The sequence below is a fragment of the Oncorhynchus clarkii genome, chromosome 33, assembly GCF_045791955.1.
Source record: "Oncorhynchus clarkii lewisi isolate Uvic-CL-2024 chromosome 33, UVic_Ocla_1.0, whole genome shotgun sequence".
NCBI lineage: Eukaryota > Metazoa > Chordata > Actinopteri > Salmoniformes > Salmonidae > Oncorhynchus > Oncorhynchus clarkii.
Genome location: NC_092179.1, coordinates 38,044,056 through 38,064,436, shown reverse-complemented (window position 1 = coordinate 38,064,436; position 20,381 = coordinate 38,044,056). Strand labels below are relative to the sequence as shown.

At 37.0% G+C, this 20,381-nt stretch overlaps 3 protein-coding genes across 3 annotated transcripts in view; 1 reads left to right on the top strand and 2 right to left on the bottom strand.

The window, feature by feature from the left end:
* The window catches only part of LOC139392878 (beta-2-microglobulin-like), a 321,541-nt gene that overhangs the window by 206,550 nt on the left and 94,610 nt on the right, over positions 1-20,381 (bottom strand). The window lies entirely within an intron of this gene.
* Positions 1-20,381, bottom strand: part of LOC139392874 (beta-2-microglobulin-like) — a 613,933-nt gene that overhangs the window by 533,021 nt on the left and 60,531 nt on the right. The window lies entirely within an intron of this gene.
* Positions 20,303-20,381, top strand: part of LOC139392984 (serine protease FAM111A-like) — a 40,466-nt gene continuing 40,387 nt past the window's right edge. Inside the window, exon 1 of the mRNA XM_071141291.1 lies at positions 20,303-20,316. Coding sequence (XP_070997392.1) covers positions 20,303-20,316 — 14 coding nt within the window. The remainder of the gene's footprint in view (positions 20,317-20,381) is intronic.

Genomic DNA, 20,381 nt, shown 5'->3' with positions numbered 1-20,381 from the left:
ACCTCGTCTTAATAGGTGTTCTACTCCGCTAGCCAGCACCTCGTCTTAATAGGTGTTCTACTCCGCTAGCCAGCACCTCGTCTTAATAGGTGTTCTACTCCGCTAGCCAGCACCTCGTCTTAATAGGTGTTCCACTCCGCTAGCCAGCACCTCGTCTTAATAGGTGTTCTACTCCGCTAGCCAGCACCTCGTCTTAATAGGTGTTCTACTCCGCTAGCCAGCACCTCGTCTTAATAGGTGTTCCACTCCGCTAGCCAGCACCTCGTCTTAATAGGTGTTCTACTCCGCTAGACAGCACCTCGTCTAAATAGGTGTTCTACTCCGCTAGCCAGCACCTCGTCTTAATAGGTGTTCTACTCCGCTAGTCAGCACCTCGTCTTAATAGGTGTTCTACTCCGCTAGCCAGCACCTCGTCTTAATAGGTGTTCTACTCCGCTAGCCAGCACCTCGTCTTAATAGGTGTTCTACTCCGCTAGCCAGCACCTCGTCTTAATAGGTGTTCTACTCCGCTAGCCAGCACCTCGTCTTAATAGGTGTTCTACTCCGCTAGCCAGCACCTCGTCTTAATAGGTGTTCTACTCCGCTAGCCAGCACCTCGTCTTAATAGGTGTTCCACTCCGCTAGCCAGCACCTCGTCTTAATAGGTGTTCTACTCCGCTAGCCAGCACCTCGTCTTAATAGGTGTTCTACTCCGCTAGCCAGCACCTCGTCTTAATAGGTGTTCCACTCCGCTAGCCAGCACCTCGTCTTAATAGGTGTTCTACTCCGCTAGTCAGCACCTCGTCTAAATAGGTGTGCGTTTCTTTTTCTTCTAACTGCATTGATGTCTATAATTGATCATAGTCCAGACTCATATAGATATGTCTTAATTGATCATAGTCCAGACTCATCATAGATATGTCTTAATTGATCATAGTCCAGACTCATCATAGACATGTCTTAATTGATCATAGTCCAGACTCATCATAGATATGTCTTAATTGATCATAGTCCAGACTCATCATAGATATGTCTTAATTGATCATAGTCCAGACTCATATAGATATGTCTTAATTGATCATAGTCCAGACTCATCATAGATATGTCTTAATTGATCATAGTCCAGACTCATATAGATATGTCTTAATTGATCATAGTCCAGACTCATCATAGAAATGTCTTAATTGATCATAGTCCAGACTCATATAGATATGTCTATAATTGATCATAGTCCAGACTCATATAGATATGTCTTTAATTGATCATAGTCCAGACTCATATAGATATGTCTATAATTGATCATAGTCCAGACTCATATAGATATGTCTATAATTGATCATAGTCAAATCAAATCAAATCAAATCAAATTTTATTTGTCACATACACATGGTTAGCAGATGTTAATGCGAGTGTAGCGAAATGCTTGTGCTTCTAGTTCCGACAATGCAGTAATAACAAGTAATCTAACTAACAATTCCAAAACTACTGTCTTGTACACAGTGTAAGGGGATAAAGAATATGTACATAAGGATATATGAATGAGTGATGGTACAGAGCAGCATAGGCAAGATACAGTAGATGGTATTGGGTACAGTATGTACAAATGAGATGAGTATGTAAACAAAGTGGCATAGTATAGTATAAAGTGGCTAGTGATACATGTATTACATAAGGATACCGTCGATGATATAGAGTACAGTATATACGTATGCATATGAGATGAATAATGTAGGGTAAGTAACATTTATATAAGGTAGCATTGTTTAAAGTGGCTAGTGAAATATTTACATCATTTCCCATCAATTCCCATTATTAAAGTGGCTGGAGTTGAGTCAGTGTCAGTGTGTTGGCAGCAGCCACTCAGTGTTAGTGGTGGCTGTTTAACAGTCTGATGGCCTTGAGATAGAAGCTGTTTTTCAGTCTCTCGGTCCCAGCTTTGATGCACCTGTACTGACCTCGCCTTCTGGATGATAGCGGGGTGAACAGGCAGTGGCTCGGGTGGTTGATGTCCTTGATGATCTTTATGGCCTTCCTGTGACATCGGGTGGTGTAGGTGTCCTGGAGGGCAGGTAGTTTGCCCCCGGTGATGCGTTGTGCAGACCTCACTACCCTCTGGAGAGCCTTACGGTTGAGGGCGGTGCAGTTGCCATACCAGGCGGTGATACAGCCCGCCAGGATGCTCTCGATTGTGCATCTGTAGAAGTTTGTGAGTGCTTTTGGTGACAAGCCGAATTTCTTCAGCCTCCTGAGGTTGAAGAGGCGCTGCTGCGCCTTCTTCACGATGCTGTCTGTGTGAGTGGACCAATTCAGTTTGTCTGTGATGTGTATGCCGAGGAACTTAAAACTTGCTACCCTCTCCACTACTGTTCCATCGATGTGGATAGGGGGGTGTTCCCTCTGCTGTTTCCTGAAGTCCACAATCATCTCCTTAGTTTTGTTGACGTTGAGTGTGAGGTTGTTTTCCTGACACCACACTCCGAGGGCCCTCACCTCCTCCCTGTAGGCCGTCTCATCGTTGTTGGTAATCAAGCCTACCACTGTTGTGTCGTCCGCAAACTTGATGATTGAGTTGGAGGCGTGCGTGGCCACGCAGTCGTGGGTGAACAGGGAGTACAGGAGAGGGCTCAGAACGCAACCTTGTGGGGCCCCAGTGTTGAGGATCAGCGGGGAGGAGATGTTGTTGCCTACCCTCACCCTCAGTCCAGACTCATATAGATATGTCTTAATTGATCATAGTCCAGACTCATATAGATATGTCTATAATTGATCATAGTCCAGACTCATATAGATATGTCTATAATTGATCATAGTCCAGACTCATATAGATATGTCTATAATTGATCATAGTCCAGACTCATATAGATATGTCTATAATTGATCATAGTCCAGACTCATATAGATATGTCTATAATTGATCATAGTCCAGACTCATATAGATATGTCTATAATTGATCATAGTCCAGACTTATATAGATATGTCTATAATTGATCATAGTCCAGACTCATATAGATATGTCTATAATTGATCATAGTCCAGACTCATATAGATATGTCTATAATTGATCATAGTCCAGACTCATATAGATATGTCTATAATTGATCATAGTCCAGACTCATATAGATATGTCTATAATTGATCATAGTCCAGACTCATATAGATATGTCTATAATTGATCATAGTCCAGACTCATATAGATATGTCTATAATTGATCATAGTCCAGACTCATATAGATATGTCTATAATTGATCATAGTCCAGACTCATATAGATATGTCTATAATTGATCATAGTCCAGACTCATATAGATATGTCTATAATTGATCATAGTCCAGACTCATATAGATATGTCTATAATTGATCATAGTCCAGACTCATATAGATATGTCTATAATTGATCATAGTCCAGACTCATATAGATATGTTTTAATTAATCATAGTCCAGACTCATATAGACATGTCTATAATTGATCATAGTCCAGACTCATATAGATATGTCTTAATTGATCATAGTCCAGACTCATATAGATATGTCTTAATTGATCATAGTCCAGACTCATATAGATATGTCTATAATTGATCATAGTCCAGACTCATATAGATATGTCTATAATTGATCATAGTCCAGACTCATATAGATATGTCTATAATTGATCATAGTCCAGACTCATATAGATATGTCTATAATTGATCATAGTCCAGACTCATATAGATATGTCTATAATTAATCATAGTCCAGACTCATATAGATATGTCTTTAATTGATCATAGTCCAGACTCATATAGATATGTCTATAATTGATCATAGTCCAGACTCATATAGATATGTCTATAATTGATCATAGTCCAGACTCATATAGATATGTCTATAATTGATCATAGTCCAGACTCATATAGATATGTCTTTAATTGATCATAGTCCAGACTCATATAGATATGTCTTAATTGATCATAGTCCAGACTCATATAGATATGTCTTAATTGATCATAGTCCAGACTCATATAGATATGTTTTAATTGATCATAGTCCAGACTCATATAGATATGTTTTAATTGATCATAGTCCAGACTCATATAGATATGTCTATAATTGATCATAGTCCAGACTCATATAGATATGTTTTAATTGATCATAGTCCAGACTCATATAGATATGTCTTAATTGATCATAGTCCAGACTCATATAGATATGTCTATAATTAATCATAGTCCAGACTCATATAGATATGTCTTAATTAATCATAGTCCAGACTCATATAGATATGTCTATAATTGATCATAGTCCAGACTCATATAGATATGTCTATAATTAATCATAGTCCAGACTCATATAGATATGTCTTAATTAATCATAGTCCAGACTCATATAGATATGTCTATAATTGATCATAGTCCAGACTCATATAGATATGTCTATAATTGATCATAGTCCAGACTCATATAGATATGTCTTAATTGATCATAGTCCAGACTCATATAGATATGTCTATAATTGATCATAGTCCAGACTCATATAGATATGTCTATAATTGATCATAGTCCAGACTCATATAGATATGTCTATAATTGATCATAGTCCAGACTCATTTTAGATATAAATACCATGCAGTTGCAGCAGGTGAATTTAAACCAAACATATATTTTTGTACAGGTCTTCTGTTTCCCAACATTTATTGATCCATTATTTTCCCATCATGAAAATGTATCCCCATTCCCCAATCAAATACCTTCATCAATACCACATAAAAAAACAGACAAATACAGATTTTTTACTCCAATCTGGCAACCCTCTGATAATCTGTCATGGCAGCAGTATCCCAAAGTATTTAGTGAGAACAAACATAGAAAACAGTAATGGCATTAATACATAAAAAAAATAAAAAATAAGGCTATTATTATATTATAATTATTTTGGTGACAACCTGGTTGATTAACAATATTGGGTTGTTAACACGTTTGTTTTTTTATATAAATAAATGTTGGACACAAAGAAAAAGGCAGTGTAGAACTCCATTGCCCATCATGCATTGCTCCAATAACTTTAAAAAGATTGTTCAGAAGTTTGACCGCGAAAAATGTATTTTCCTATGAATGAAGTCGCACAAAAATGTGTTTATTTTCTGCCTAAATACTTTTTGTACATATTTGCACGAATTAAATGTGAGATTATGTTGCAGCTAGACAGTATAAGAAAACATTGTGCAAAAATAGGAGTCCAGTATAGCAGTGTGTGTGTGTGTGTGTGTGTGTGTGTGTGTGTGTGTGTGTGTGTGTGTGTGTGTGTGTGTGTGTGTGTGTGTGTGTGTGTGTGTGTGTGTGTGTGTGTGTGTGTGTGTGTGTGTGTAACAGATGTGAAACGGCTAGCTTAGTTAGCGGTTAGTTAGTTATACTGTGTGGCCATGAGGCAGGATCTTTCCTACGAATTTACGACCTCTCTGACCACAGCAGCCTGGTTGTAGGAGGCAGAGAGAGGGGGATGGTGCTTGCTGTACCCAAAGAGGGCAATGCCATGACAGCAATGAGTTGAAAAACTACAAACCTCAGATTTCCCACTTCCTGGTTGGACTTTTCTCAGGTTTTCGCCTGCCATATGAGTTCTGTTATACCCACAGACATCATTCAAACAGTTTTAGAAACTTCAGAGTGTTTTCTATCCAATACTACTAATGATATGCATATATTAGCATCTGGGACTGAGTAGCAGGCAGTTTACTCTGGGCACGCTTTTCATCCAAAAGTGAAAATGCTGCCCCCTAGCCCAAACAGGTTAAGCCAATTTGTATTTTGCTGATTCATCATTTATGCTACGGTTCATGGAGATATCCAAGAGTTTTTGCAACATTCAGAATGTGACTGATAGAAGGTAACAATTAATTAATGACTAATGACAGAAATGTAAGAGATCTTTATATCTTTAAGAGTTAATTCAGAGAATGGTAACTCGTTAAATAAACGTCCGTGGTGTCCCAGATTGCTACTCAATTAATTGATATAGGATTAATTTTATTGCGTAATAATTAAATGTAGTTAATTATTTGATAAAATAATCATAATCGCATTAATGGTAACAAAGACACGACAGTAGAGACAACAATACGTCACGCGAAGCAGCCACAACTGTCAGTGAGAGTGTCCATGATTGAGTCTTTGAATGAAGAGATGGAGATAAAACTGTCCAGTTTGAGTGTTTGTTGTAGCTCGTTCTAGTTGCTAGCTGCAGCGAACTGAAAAGGATAGCGACCCAGGGATGTGTGTGCTTTGGGGACCTTTAACAGAATGTGACTGGCAGAACGGGTGTTGTATGTGGAGGATGAGGGCTGCAGTAGATATCTCAGAAAGGGGGGAGTGAGGCCTAAGAGGGTTTTATAAATAAGCATCAACCAGTGGGTCTTGCGATGGGTATACAGAGATGACCAGTTTACAGAGGAGTATAGAGTGCAGTGATGTGTCCTGTAAGGAGCATTGGTGGCAAATCTGATGGCCGAATGGTAAAGAACATCTAGTCACTCGAGAGCACCCTCCGTAATCGAGCGTGGGTGGGATGGTCATTTGAATCAGGGTTAGTTTGGTAGCTGTGGTAAAAGAGGAGTGATTATGATAGAGGAAATCAAGTCTAAATGTAACCTTAGCATGCAGATTTGATATGTGCTGAGAGAAGGACAGTGTACCGTCTAGCCATACTCCCAAGTACTTGTATGAGGTGACTACCTCAAGCTCTAAACCCTCAGAGGTAGTAATCACACCGGTGGGGAGAGGGGCATTCTTCTTACCAAACCAAATTACCTTTGTTTTGGAGGTGTTCAGAACAAGGTTAAGGGCAGAGAAATCTTGTTGGACACTAAGAAAGCTTTGTTGTAGAGCATTTAACGCAATATCTGGGGAGGGGCCAGCTGAGTATAAATGGATGAGAGAGCTTCCTACTGCCTGAGCTATGTTGTTGATGTAAATTGAGAAGAGCATGGGGCCTAGGATCGAGCCTTGGGGTACTCCCTTGGTGACTGGCAGTGGCTGAGACAGCAGATTTTCTGACTTTCTACATTGCACTCGTTGAGACAAGTATTTAGCAAACCAGGCCAAAGACCCCTCAGAGACACCAATACTCCTTAGCCGGCACACAAGAATGGAATAGTCTACCGTATCAAAAGCTTTGGCAATAAAAATAGCAGCACAATATTGCTGAGAATCAAGAGCAATGGTGACATCATTGAGGACCTTTAATGTTGCAGTGCCACTTCCATAACCTGAGCGGAAACCAGATCGCATACCAGAGAGAATAGTATAGACACGAAGAAAGCCAGTCAGTTGATTATTGACAAGTTTGATGCTGTCTATATTTCTGGGAATCTTCACAACACTGTCCTATCAAAAGTCTGCAGGTGAAATCCTTCCTTCCCTCCTGCGCTGTCACTATCAAGTGATGACTCCGTCTCTAAACATTGTGACTTATCATTGAACTTAAATTGTATTTTATTTGACCAGTGCTTGATTTGTGTGGTATTTGATGTGTGTAAGGAATGAAGCTCATATCTGTGGGATTGTAAATCTGCACCAGAGGAGAACACCCTAATTGCAGCCAGGCTTATAATGTGTTAACCTATACAGTAGGACCTGGGTTATGTAATGTATCAACCTATACAGTAGGACCTGGGTTATGTAATGTGTTAATCTATACAGTAGGACCTGGGTTATGTAATGTGTTAATCTATACAGTAGGACCTGGGTTATGTAATGTGTTAATCTATACAGTAGGACCTGGGTTATGTAATGGGTTAATCTATACAGTAGGACCTGGGTTATGTAATGTGTTAATCTATACAGTAGGACCTGGGTTATGTAATGTGTTAATCTATACAGTAGGTTCTGGGTTATGTAATGTGTTAATCTATACAGTAGGACCTGGGTTATGTAATGTGTTAATCTTTACAGTAGGACCTGGGTTATGTAATGTGTTAATCTATACAGTAGGTCCTGGGCTATGTAATGTGTTAATCTATACAGTAGGACCTGGGTTATGTAATGTGTTAATCTATACAGTAGGACCTGGGTTATGTAATGTGTTAATCTATACAGTAGGTCCTGGGTTATGTAATGTGTTAATCTATACAGTAGGACCTGGGTTATGTAATGTGTTAATCTATACAGTAGGACCTGGGTTATGTAATGTGTTAATCTATACAGTAGGACCTGGGTTATGTAATGTGTTAATCTATACAGTAGAACCTGGGTTATGTAATGTGTTAATCTATACAGTAGGACCTGGGTTATGTAATGTGTTAATCTATACAGTAGGACCTGGGTTATGTAATGTGTTAATCTATACAGTAGGACCTGGGTTATGTAATGTGTTAATCTATACAGTAGGACCTGGGTTATGTAATGTGTTAATCTATACAGTAGGACCTGGGTTATGTAATGTGTTAATCTATACAGTAGGACCTGGGTTATGTAATGTGTTAACCTATACAGTAGGACCTGGGCTATGTAATGTGTTAACCTATACAGTAGGACCTGGGTTATGTAATGTGTTAATCTATACAGTAGGACCTGGGTCATGTAATGAGTTAATCTATACAGTAGGACCTGGGTTATGTAATGTGTTAATATATACAGTAGGACCTGGGTTATGTAATGTGTTAATCTATACAGTAGGACCTGGGTTATGTAATGTGTTAATCTATACAGTAGGACCTGGGTTATGTAATGAGTTAATCTATACAGTAGGACCTGGGCTATGTAATGTGTTAATCTATACAGTAGGACCTGGGCTATGTAATGTGTTAATCTATACAGTAGGACCTGGGTTATGTAATGTGTTAATCTATACAGTAGGACCTGGGTTATGTAATGTATCAACCTATACAGTAGGTCCTGGGTTATGTAATGTGTTAATCTATACAGTAGGACCTGGGTTATGTAATGTATCAATCTATACAGTAGGACCTGGGTTATGTAATGTATCAACCTATACAGTAGGTCCTGGGTTATGTAATGTGTTAATCTATACAGTAGGACCTGGGTTATGTAATGTGTTAATCTATACAGTAGGACCTGGGTTATGTAATGTGTTAATCTATACAGTAGGACCTGGGTTATGTAATGTATCAACCTATACAGTAGGACCTGGGCTATGTAATGTGTTAATCTATACAGTAGGACCTGGGCTATGTAATGTGTTAATCTATACAGTAGGACCTGGGTTATGTAATGTATCAATCTATACAGTAGGACCTGGGTTATGTAATGTGTTAATCTATACAGTAGGACCTTGGTTATGTAATGTGTTAATCTATACAGTAGGACCTGGGTTATGTAATGTGTTAATCTATACAGTAGGACCTGGGTTATGTAATGTGTTAATCTATACAGTAGGACCTGGGTTATGTAATGTGTTAATCTATACAGTAGGACCTGGGTTATGTCATGTGTTAATCTATACAGTAGGACCTGGGTTATGTAATGTGTTAATCTATACAGTAGGACCTGGGTTATGTAATGTGTTATTCTATACAGTAGAACCTGGGTTATGTAATGTGTTAATCTATACAGTAGGACCTGGGTTATGTAATGTGTTAATCTATACAGTAGGACCTGGGTTATGTAATGTGTTAATCTATACAGTAGGACCTGGGTTATGTAATGTGTTAATCTATACAGTAGGACCTGGGTTATGTAATGTGTTAATCTATACAGTAGGACCTGGGTTATGTAATGTGTTAATCTATACAGTAGGACCTGGGTTATGTAATGTGTTAATCTATACAGTAGGACCTGGGTTATGTAATGTGTTAATCTATACAGTAGGACGTGGGTTATGTAATGTGTTAATCTATACAGTAGGACCTGGGTTATGTAATGTGTTAATCTATACAGTAGGACCTGGGTTATGAGGGCGTTTCTCTGAGTCAGAAATTAATATGAAACAACAAAATATCTGAAATGCATGAATGTATCACTTTATATTGTTGATGTATTTTCAATAGAGAGAACTTAGATGATGTATTTTCAATAGAGAGAACTTAGATGATGTGAAGTCTGACTTGATGTTTGGACGCCTGTTATTAAATAACTGGTTATTCAAACCAATCATGTTCTGTTCTCTTCTGGCTATGAAGCTTCATGACACATGTATGAATGTTGTTCAACTAAACAGCGAAGACAGGAGATAATAACATATAAAGGATGTATGTCTGTCTGTCTGTCTGTCTGTCTGTCTGTCTGTCTGTCTGTCTGTCTGTGATTTTAAAGACGAGTCGTTTGGAGCAGCGCCATCAGTAAGTCAGTAAACTGTGATATGACAAAATATTTAATCAAAGTACTTACCACGGTTGCAGAATCTTATACATTTTTACAAACTTTCTATTGAAATTGGTTGTGGTAACTTCATTTATATATTTGTTTAGATATGAAAGCCAAGTATGTCTACTTCACCATCCTCCTATGTTATTAGTAAATACAAGGTAGTGTAAACATGGTCTTTTAACGTTCCAATACATAATATGGTCTTGTCATAACTGGGTTTTAGTCCAGAGAGGCTATAAAAGGGATCAAGATCTTCAATGAGACTGAGATCCTGCATGGAGGAAACAAAGAGAAAACCGATGGAAAATGCTAACAGAGAACTGTCTTAGTTATGACTGTCTTGAGGGCGACAGCTGTTTCTAGAACCTGAAGTCAGGTGACTTCATGATTCATTCTTAGGAATGTGATCTATCGTGATTATTGTATTTTAGTTCTGTGATGAGAAGTACGGAAGCTATTTGAATTGAATAGACTGAAACCGGTTGGTTTAGGGTGGGGCATGACGGTGTGCAGGTGAACTCAACAGCAGAACACGAATGGTCTATTGTCCAACATCCACAGATGGACTATCCTAAAGTGTTACCCATGAAGGCTGTAGCTGTTAGCAACAAACAGTGAGCCATTGTCTTACGTCAGATAGTTTGACGATTTCATCTACTCTGACATACTGTATTAACTTTATTTGATCAAAGATCAAGATATATATATGTTTTAGATATGTTTTAATTGATCATAGTCCAGAATTGATCATAGTCCAGACTCATATAGATATGTTTTAATTGATCATAGTCCAGACTCATATAGATATGTTTTAATTGATCATAGTCCAGACTCATCATAGATATGTCTTAATTGATCATAGTCCAGACTCATATAGATATGTTTTAATTGATCATAGTCCAGACTCATCATAGATATGTTTTAATTGATCATAGTCCAGACTAATATAGATATGTCTTAATTGATCATAGTCCAGACTCATATAGATATGTCTTAATTGATCATAGTCCAGACTCATATAGATATGTTTTAATTGATCATAGTCCAGACTCATCATAGATATGTCTATAATTGATCATAGTCCAGACTCATCATAGATATGTTTTAATTGATCATAGTCCAGACTTGTTATAGATTTGTCTTAATTGATCATAGTCCAGACTTGTTATAGATTTGTCTTAATTGATCATAGTCCAGACTCATATAGATATGTTTTAATTGATCATAGTCCAGACTCATCATAGATATGTTTTAATTGATCATAGTCCAGACTCATCATAGATATGTTTTAATTGATCATAGTCCAGACTTGTTATAGATTTGTCTTAATTGATCATAGTCCAGACTTGTTATAGATTTGTCTTAATTGATCATAGTCCAGACTTGTTATAGATTTGTCTTAATTGATCATAGTCCAGACTCATCATAGATATGTCTATAATTGATCATAGTCCAGACTCATATAGATATGTTTTAATTGATCATAGTCCAGACTCATCATAGATATGTCTAAATTGATCATAGTCCAGACTCATCATAGATATGTCTTAATTGATCATAGTCCAGACTCATATAGATATGTCTTAATTGATCATAGTCCAGACTCATCATAGATATGTCTAAATTGATCATAGTCCAGACTCATATAGATATGTTTTAATTGATCATAGTCCAGACTCATATAGATATGTTTTAATTGATCATAGTCCAGACTCATATAGATATGTCTTAATTGATCATAGTCCAGACTCATATAGATATGTCTTAATTGATCATAGTCCAGACTCATATAGATATGTTTTAATTGATCATAGTCCAGACTCATCATAGATATGTTTTAATTGATCATAGTCCAGACATGTTATAGATATGTTTTAATTGATCATAGTCCAGACTCATATAGATATGTCTATAATTGATCATAGTCCAGACTTGTTATAGATTTGTCTTAATTGATCATAGTCCAGACTCATTTTAGATATGTTTTAATTGATCATAGTCCAGACTCATCATAGATATGTTTTAATTGATCATAGTCCAGACTCATATAGATATGTCTTAATTGATCATAGTCCAGACTCATCATAGATATGTCTAAATTGATCATAGTCCAGACTCATATAGATATGTTTTAATTGATCATAGTCCAGACTCATCATAGATATGTTTTAATTGATCATAGTCCAGACTCATCATAGATATGTTTTAATTGATCATAGTCCAGACTTGTTATAGATTTGTCTTAATTGATCATAGTCCAGACTTGTTATAGATTTGTCTTAATTGATCATAGTCCAGACTCATATAGATATGTTTTAATTGATCATAGTCCAGACTCATCATAGATATGTTTTAATTGATCATAGTCCAGACTCATCATAGATATGTTTTAATTGATCATAGTCCAGACTTGTTATAGATTTGTCTTAATTGATCATAGTCCAGACTTGTTATAGATTTGTCTTAATTGATCATAGTCCAGACTTGTTATAGATTTGTCTTAATTGATCATAGTCCAGACTCATCATAGATATGTCTATAATTGATCATAGTCCAGACTCATATAGATATGTTTTAATTGATCATAGTCCAGACTCATCATAGATATGTTTTAATTGATCATAGTCCAGACTCATATAGATATGTTTTAATTGATCATAGTCCAGACTCATATAGATATGTCTATAATTGATCATAGTCCAGACTCATATAGATATGTCTTAATTGATCATAGTCCAGACTCATATAGATATGTCTATAATTGATCATAGTCCAGACTCATATAGATATGTCTTAATTGATCATAGTCCAGACTCATATAGATATGTTTTAATTGATCATAGTCCAGACTCATATAGATATGTCTTAATTGATCATAGTCCAGACTCATATAGATATGTCTTAATTGATCATAGTCCAGACTCATATAGATATGTTTTAATTGATCATAGTCCAGACTCATATAGATATGTTTTAATTGATCATAGTCCAGACTCATATAGATATGTCTTAATTGATCATAGTCCAGACTCATATAGATATGTTTTAATTGATCATAGTCCAGACTCATATAGATATGTCTTAATTGATCATAGTCCAGACTCATATAGATATGTCTTAATTGATCATAGTCCAGACTCATATAGATATGTCTATAATTGATCATAGTCCAGACTCATATAGATATGTCTTAATTGATCATAGTCCAGACTCATATAGATTTGTCTTAATTGATCATAGTCCAGACTCATATAGACATGTCTTAATTGATCATAGTCCAGACTCATATAGATATGTCTATAATTGATCATAGTCCAGACTCATATAGATATGTCTTAATTGATCATAGTCCAGACTCATATAGATATGTCTTAATTGATCATAGTCCAGACTCATATAGATATGTCTATAATTGATCATAGTCCAGACTCATATAGATATGTCTTAATTGATCATAGTCCAGACTCATATAGATATGTCTATAATTGATCATAGTCCAGACTCATATAGATATGTCTTAATTGATCATAGTCCAGACTCATATAGATATGTCTATAATTGATCATAGTCCAGACTCATATAGATATGTCTATAATTGATCATAGTCCAGACTCATATAGATATGTCTTAATTGATCATAGTCCAGACTTGTTATAGATTTGTCTTAATTGATCATAGTCCAGACTCATATAGATATGTCTATAATTGATCATAGTCCAGACTCATATAGATATGTCTATAATTGATCATAGTCCAGACTCATATAGATATGTCTTAATTGATCATAGTCCAGACTCATATAGATATGTCTTAATTGATCATAGTCCAGACTCATATAGATATGTCTATAATTGATCATAGTCCAGACTCATATAGATATGTCTATAATTGATCATAGTCCAGACTCATATAGATATGTCTATAATTGATCATAGTCCAGACTCATATAGATATGTCTATAATTGATCATAGTCCAGACTCATATAGATATGTCTATAATTGATCATAGTCCAGACTCATATAGATATGTCTATAATTGATCATAGTCCAGACTCATATAGATATGTCTATAATTGATCATAGTCCAGACTCATATAGATATGTCTATAATTGATCATAGTCCAGACTCATATAGATATGTCTATAATTGATCATAGTCCAGACTCATATAGATATGTCTATAATTGATCATAGTCCAGACTCATATAGATATGTCTATAATTGATCATAGTCCAGACTCATTTTAGATGTAAATACCATGCAGTTGCAGCAGGTGAATTTAAACCAAACATATATTTTTGTACAGGTCTTCTGTTTCCCAACATTTATTGATCCATTATTTTCCCATCATGAAAATGTATCCCCATTCCCCAATCAAATACCTTCATCAATACCACATAAAAAAACAGACAAATACAGATTTTTTACTCCAATCTGGCAACCCTCTGATAATCTGTCATGGCAGCAGTATCCCAAAGTATTTAGTGAGAACAAACATAGAAAACAGTAATGGCATTAATACATAAAAAAAATAAAAAATAAGGCTATTATCATATTATAATTATTTTGGTGACAACCTGGTTGATTAACAATATTGGGTTGTTAACACGTTTGTTTTTTTATATAAATAAATGTTGGACACAAAGAAAAAGGCAGTGTAGAACTCCATTGCCCATCATGCATTGCTCCAATAACTTTAAAAATATTGTTCAGAAGTTTGACCGCGAAAAATGTATTTTCCTATGAATGAAGTCGCACAAAAATGTGTTTATTTTCTGCCTAAATACTTTTTGTACATATTTGCACGAATTAAATGTGAGATTATGTTGCAGCTAGACAGTATAAGAAAACATTGTGCAAAAATAGGAGTCCAGTATAGCAGTGTGTGTGTGTGTGTGTGTGTGTGTGTGTGTGTGTGTGTGTGTGTGTGTGTGTGTGTGTGTGTGTGTGTGTGTGTGTGTGTGTGTGTGTGTGTGTGTGTGTGTGTGTGTGTGTGTGTGTGTGTGTGTGTGTGTGTAACAGATGTGAAACGGCTAGCTTAGTTAGCGGTTAGTTAGTTATACTGTGTGGCCATGAGGCAGGATCTTTCCTACGAATTTACGACCTCTCTGACCACAGCAGCCTGGTTGTAGGAGGCAGAGAGAGGGGGATGGTGCTTGCTGTACCCAAAGAGGGCAATGCCATGACAGCAATGAGTTGAAAAACTACAAACCTCAGATTTCCCACTTCCTGGTTGGACTTTTCTCAGGTTTTCGCCTGCCATATGAGTTCTGTTATACCCACAGACATCATTCAAACAGTTTTAGAAACTTCAGAGTGTTTTCTATCCAATACTACTAATGATATGCATATATTAGCATCTGGGACTGAGTAGCAGGCAGTTTACTCTGGGCACGCTTTTCATCCAAAAGTGAAAATGCTGCCCCCTAGCCCAAACAGGTTAAGCCAATTTGTATTTTGCTGATTCATCATTTATGCTACGGTTCATGGAGATATCCAAGAGTTTTTGCAACATTCAGAATGTGACTGATAGAAGGTAACAATTAATTAATGACTAATGACAGAAATGTAAGAGATCTTTATATCTTTAAGAGTTAATTCAGAGAATGGTAACTCGTTAAATAAACGTCCGTGGTGTCCCAGATTGCTACTCAATTAATTGATATAGGATTAATTTTATTGCGTAATAATTAAATGTAGTTAATTATTTGATAAAATAATCATAATCGCATTAATGGTAACAAAGACACGACAGTAGAGACAACAATACGTCACGCGAAGCAGCCACAACTGTCAGTGAGAGTGTCCATGATTGAGTCTTTGAATGAAGAGATGGAGATAAAACTGTCCAGTTTGAGTGTTTGTTGTAGCTCGTTCTAGTTGCTAGCTGCAGCGAACTGAAAAGGATAGCGACCCAGGGATGTGTGTGCTTTGGGGACCTTTAACAGAATGTGACTGGCAGAACGGGTGTTGTATGTGGAGGATGAGGGCTGCAGTAGATATCTCAGAAAGGGGGGAGTGAGGCCTAAGAGGGTTTTATAAATAAGCATCAACCAGTGGGTCTTGCGATGGGTATACAGAGATGACCAGTTTACAGAGGAGTATAGAGTGCAGTGATGTGTCCTGTAAGGAGCATTGGTGGCAAATCTGATGGCCGAATGGTAAAGAACATCTAGTCACTCGAGAGCACCCTCCGTAATCGAGCGTGGGTGGGATGGTCATTTGAATCAGGGTTAGTTTGGTAGCTGTGGTAAAAGAGGAGTGATTATGATAGAGGAAATCAAGTCTAAATGTAACCTTAGCATGCAGATTTGATATGTGCTGAGAGAAGGACAGTGTACCGTCTAGCCATACTCCCAAGTACTTGTATGAGGTGACTACCTCAAGCTCTAAACCCTCAGAGGTAGTAATCACACCGGTGGGGAGAGGGGCATTCTTCTTACCAAACCAAATTACCTTTGTTTTGGAGGTGTTCAGAACAAGGTTAAGGGCAGAGAAATCTTGTTGGACACTAAGAAAGCTTTGTTGTAGAGCATTTAACACAATATCTGGGGAGGGGCCAGCTGAGTATAAATGGATGAGAGAGCTTCCTACTGCCTGAGCTATGTTGTTGATGTAAATTGAGAAGAGCATGGGGCCTAGGATCGAGCCTTGGGGTACTCCCTTGGTGACTGGCAGTGGCTGAGACAGCAGATTTTCTGACTTTCTACATTGCACTCGTTGAGACAAGTATTTAGCAAACCAGGCCAAAGACCCCTCAGAGACACCAATACTCCTTAGCCGGCCCACAAGAATGGAATAGTCTACCGTATCAAAAGCTTTGGCAATAAAAATAGCAGCACAATATTGCTGAGAATCAAGGGCAATGGTGACATCATTGAGGACCTTTAATGTTGCAGTGCCACTTCCATAACCTGAGCGGAAACCAGATCGCATACCAGAGAGAATAGTATAGACATGAAGAAAGCCAGTCAGTTGATTATTGACAAGTTTGATGCTGTCTATATTTCTGGGAATCTTCACAACACTGTCCTATCAAAAGTCTGCAGGTGAAATCTGTGATGACTCCGTCTCTAAACATTGTGACTTATCATTGACATGGAACTTAAATTGTATTTTATTTGAACAGTGATTGATTTGTGTGGTATTTGATGTGTGTAAGGAATGAAGCTCATATCTGTGGGATTGTAAATCTGCACCAAAGGAGAAACACCCTAACTGCAGCCAGGCTTATAATGTGTTAACCTATACAGTAGGACCTGGGTTATGTAATGTGTTAATCTATACAGTAGGACCTGGGTTATGTAATGAGTTAATCTATACAGTAGGACCTGGGTTATGTAATGAGTTAATCTATACAGTAGGAGCTGGGCTATGTAATGAGTTAATCTATACAGTAGGACCTGGGTTATGTAATGAGTTAATCTATACAGTAGGACCTGGGCTATGTAATGAGTTAATCTATACAGTAGATCCTGGGTTATGTAATGAGTTAATCTATACAGTAGGACCTGGGCTATGTAATGTGTTAATCTATACAGTAGGACCTGGGTAATGTAATGAGTTAATCTATACAGTAGGACCTGGGTTATGTAATGAGTTAATCTATACAGTAGGACCTGGGCTATGTAATGAGTTAATCTATACAGTAGGACCTGGGTTATGTAATGAGTTAATCTATACAGTAGGACCTGGGCTATGTAATGTGTTAATCTATACAGTAGCACCTGGGTTATGTAATGTGTTCATCTATACAGTAGGACCTGGGTTATGTAATGTGTTAACCTATACAGTAGGTCCTGGGTTATGTAATGTATCAACCTATACAGTAGGACCTGGGTTATGTAATGTGTTAATCTATACAGTAGGACCTGGGTTATGTAATGTGTTCATCTATACAGTAGGACCTGGGCTACGTAATGTGTTAATCTATACAGTAGGACCTGGGTTATGTAATGAGTTAATCTATACAGTAGGACCTGGGTTATGTAATGAGTTAATCTATACAGTAGGACCTGGGTTATGTAATGAGTTAATCTATACAGTAGGACCTGGGCTATGTAATGAGTTAATCTATACAGTAGGACCTGGGTTATGTAATGAGTTAATCTATACAGTAGGACCTGGGCTATGTAATGAGTTAATCTATACAGTAGATCCTGGGTTATGTAATGAGTTAATCTATACAGTAGGACCTGGGCTATGTAATGAGTTAATCTATACAGTAGCACCTGGGCTATGTAATGTGTTAACCTATACAGTAGGACCTGGGTTATGTAATGTGTTAACCTATACAGTAGGTCCTGGGTTATGTAATGTATCAACCTATACAGTAGGACCTGGGTTATGTAATGTGTTAATCTATACAGTAGGACCTGGGTTATGTAATGTGTTCATCTATACAGTAGGACCTGGGCTACGTAATGTGTTAATCTATACAGTAGGACCTGGGTTATGTAATGAGTTAATCTATACAGTAGGACCTGGGTTATGTAATGAGTTAATCTATACAGTAGGACCTGGGTTATGTAATGAGTTAATCTATACAGTAGGACCTGGGCTATGTAATGAGTTAATCTATACAGTAGATCCTGGGTTATGTAATGAGTTAATCTATACAGTAGGACCTGGGCTATGTAATGAGTTAATCTATACAGTAGCACCTGGGCTATGTAATGTGTTAACCTATACAGTAGGACCTGGGCTATGTAATGGGTTAATCTATACAGTAGGACCTGGGCTATGTAATGTGTTAACCTATACAGTAGGACCTGGGTTATGTAATGAGTTAATCTATACAGTAGGTCCTGGGCTATGTAATGTGTTAATCTATACAGTGGGAACTGGGTTATGTAATGAGTTAATCTATACAGTAGGACGTGGGTTATGTAATGTGTTAATCTATACAGTAGGACCTGGGTTATGTAATGTGTTAATCTATACAGTAGGACGTGGGTTATGTAATGTGTTAATCTATACAGTAGGACCTGGGTTATGTAATGTGTTAATCTATACAGTAGGACCTGGGCTATGTAATGTGTTAATCTATACAGTAGGACCTGGGTTATGTAATGTGTTAATCTATACAGTAGGACCTGGGTTATATATATATATATATTATAAATATCTGAAATGCATGAATGTATCACTTTATATTGTTGATGTATTTTCAATAGAGAGAACTTAGATGATGTATTTTCAATAGAGAGAACTTAGATGATGTGAAGTCTGACTTGATGTTTGGACGCCTGTTATTAAATAACTGGTTATTCAAACCAATCATGTTCTGTTCTCTTCTGGCTATGAAGCTTCATGACACATGTATGAATGTTGTTCAACTAAACAGCGAAGACAGGAGATAATAACATATAAAGGATGTATGTCTGTCTGTCTGTCTGTCTGTCTGTCTGTCTGTCTGTCTGTCTGTCTGTCTGTCTGTCTGTCTGTCTGTCTGTCTGTCTGTGATTTTAAAGACGAGTCGTTTGGAGCAGCGCCATCAGTAAGTCAGTAAACTGTGATATGACAAAATATTTAATCAAAGTACTTACCACGGTTGCAGAATCTTATACATTTTTACAAACTTTCTATTGAAATTGGTTGTGGTAACTTCATTTATATATTTGTTTAGATATGAAAGCCAAGTATGTCTACTTCACCATCCTCCTATGTTATTAGTAAATACAAGGTAGTGTAAACATGGTCTTTTAACGTTCCAATACATAATATGGTCTTGTCATAACTGGGTTTTAGTCCAGAGAGTCTATAAAAGGGATCAAGATCTTCAATGAGACTGAGATCCTGCATGGAGGAAACAAAGAGAAAACCGATGGAAAATGCTAACAGAGAACTGTCTTAGTTATGACTGTCTTGAGGGCGACAGCTGTTTCTAGAACCTGAAGTCAGGTGACTTCATGATTCATTCTTAGGAATGTGATCTATCGTGATTATTGTATTTTAGTTCTGTGATGAGAAGTACGGAAGCTATTTGAATTGAATAGACTGAAACCGGTTGGTTTAGGGTAGGGCATGACGGTGTGCAGGTGAACTCAACAGCAGAACACAAATGGTCTATTGTCCAACATCCACAGATAGACTATCCTAAAGT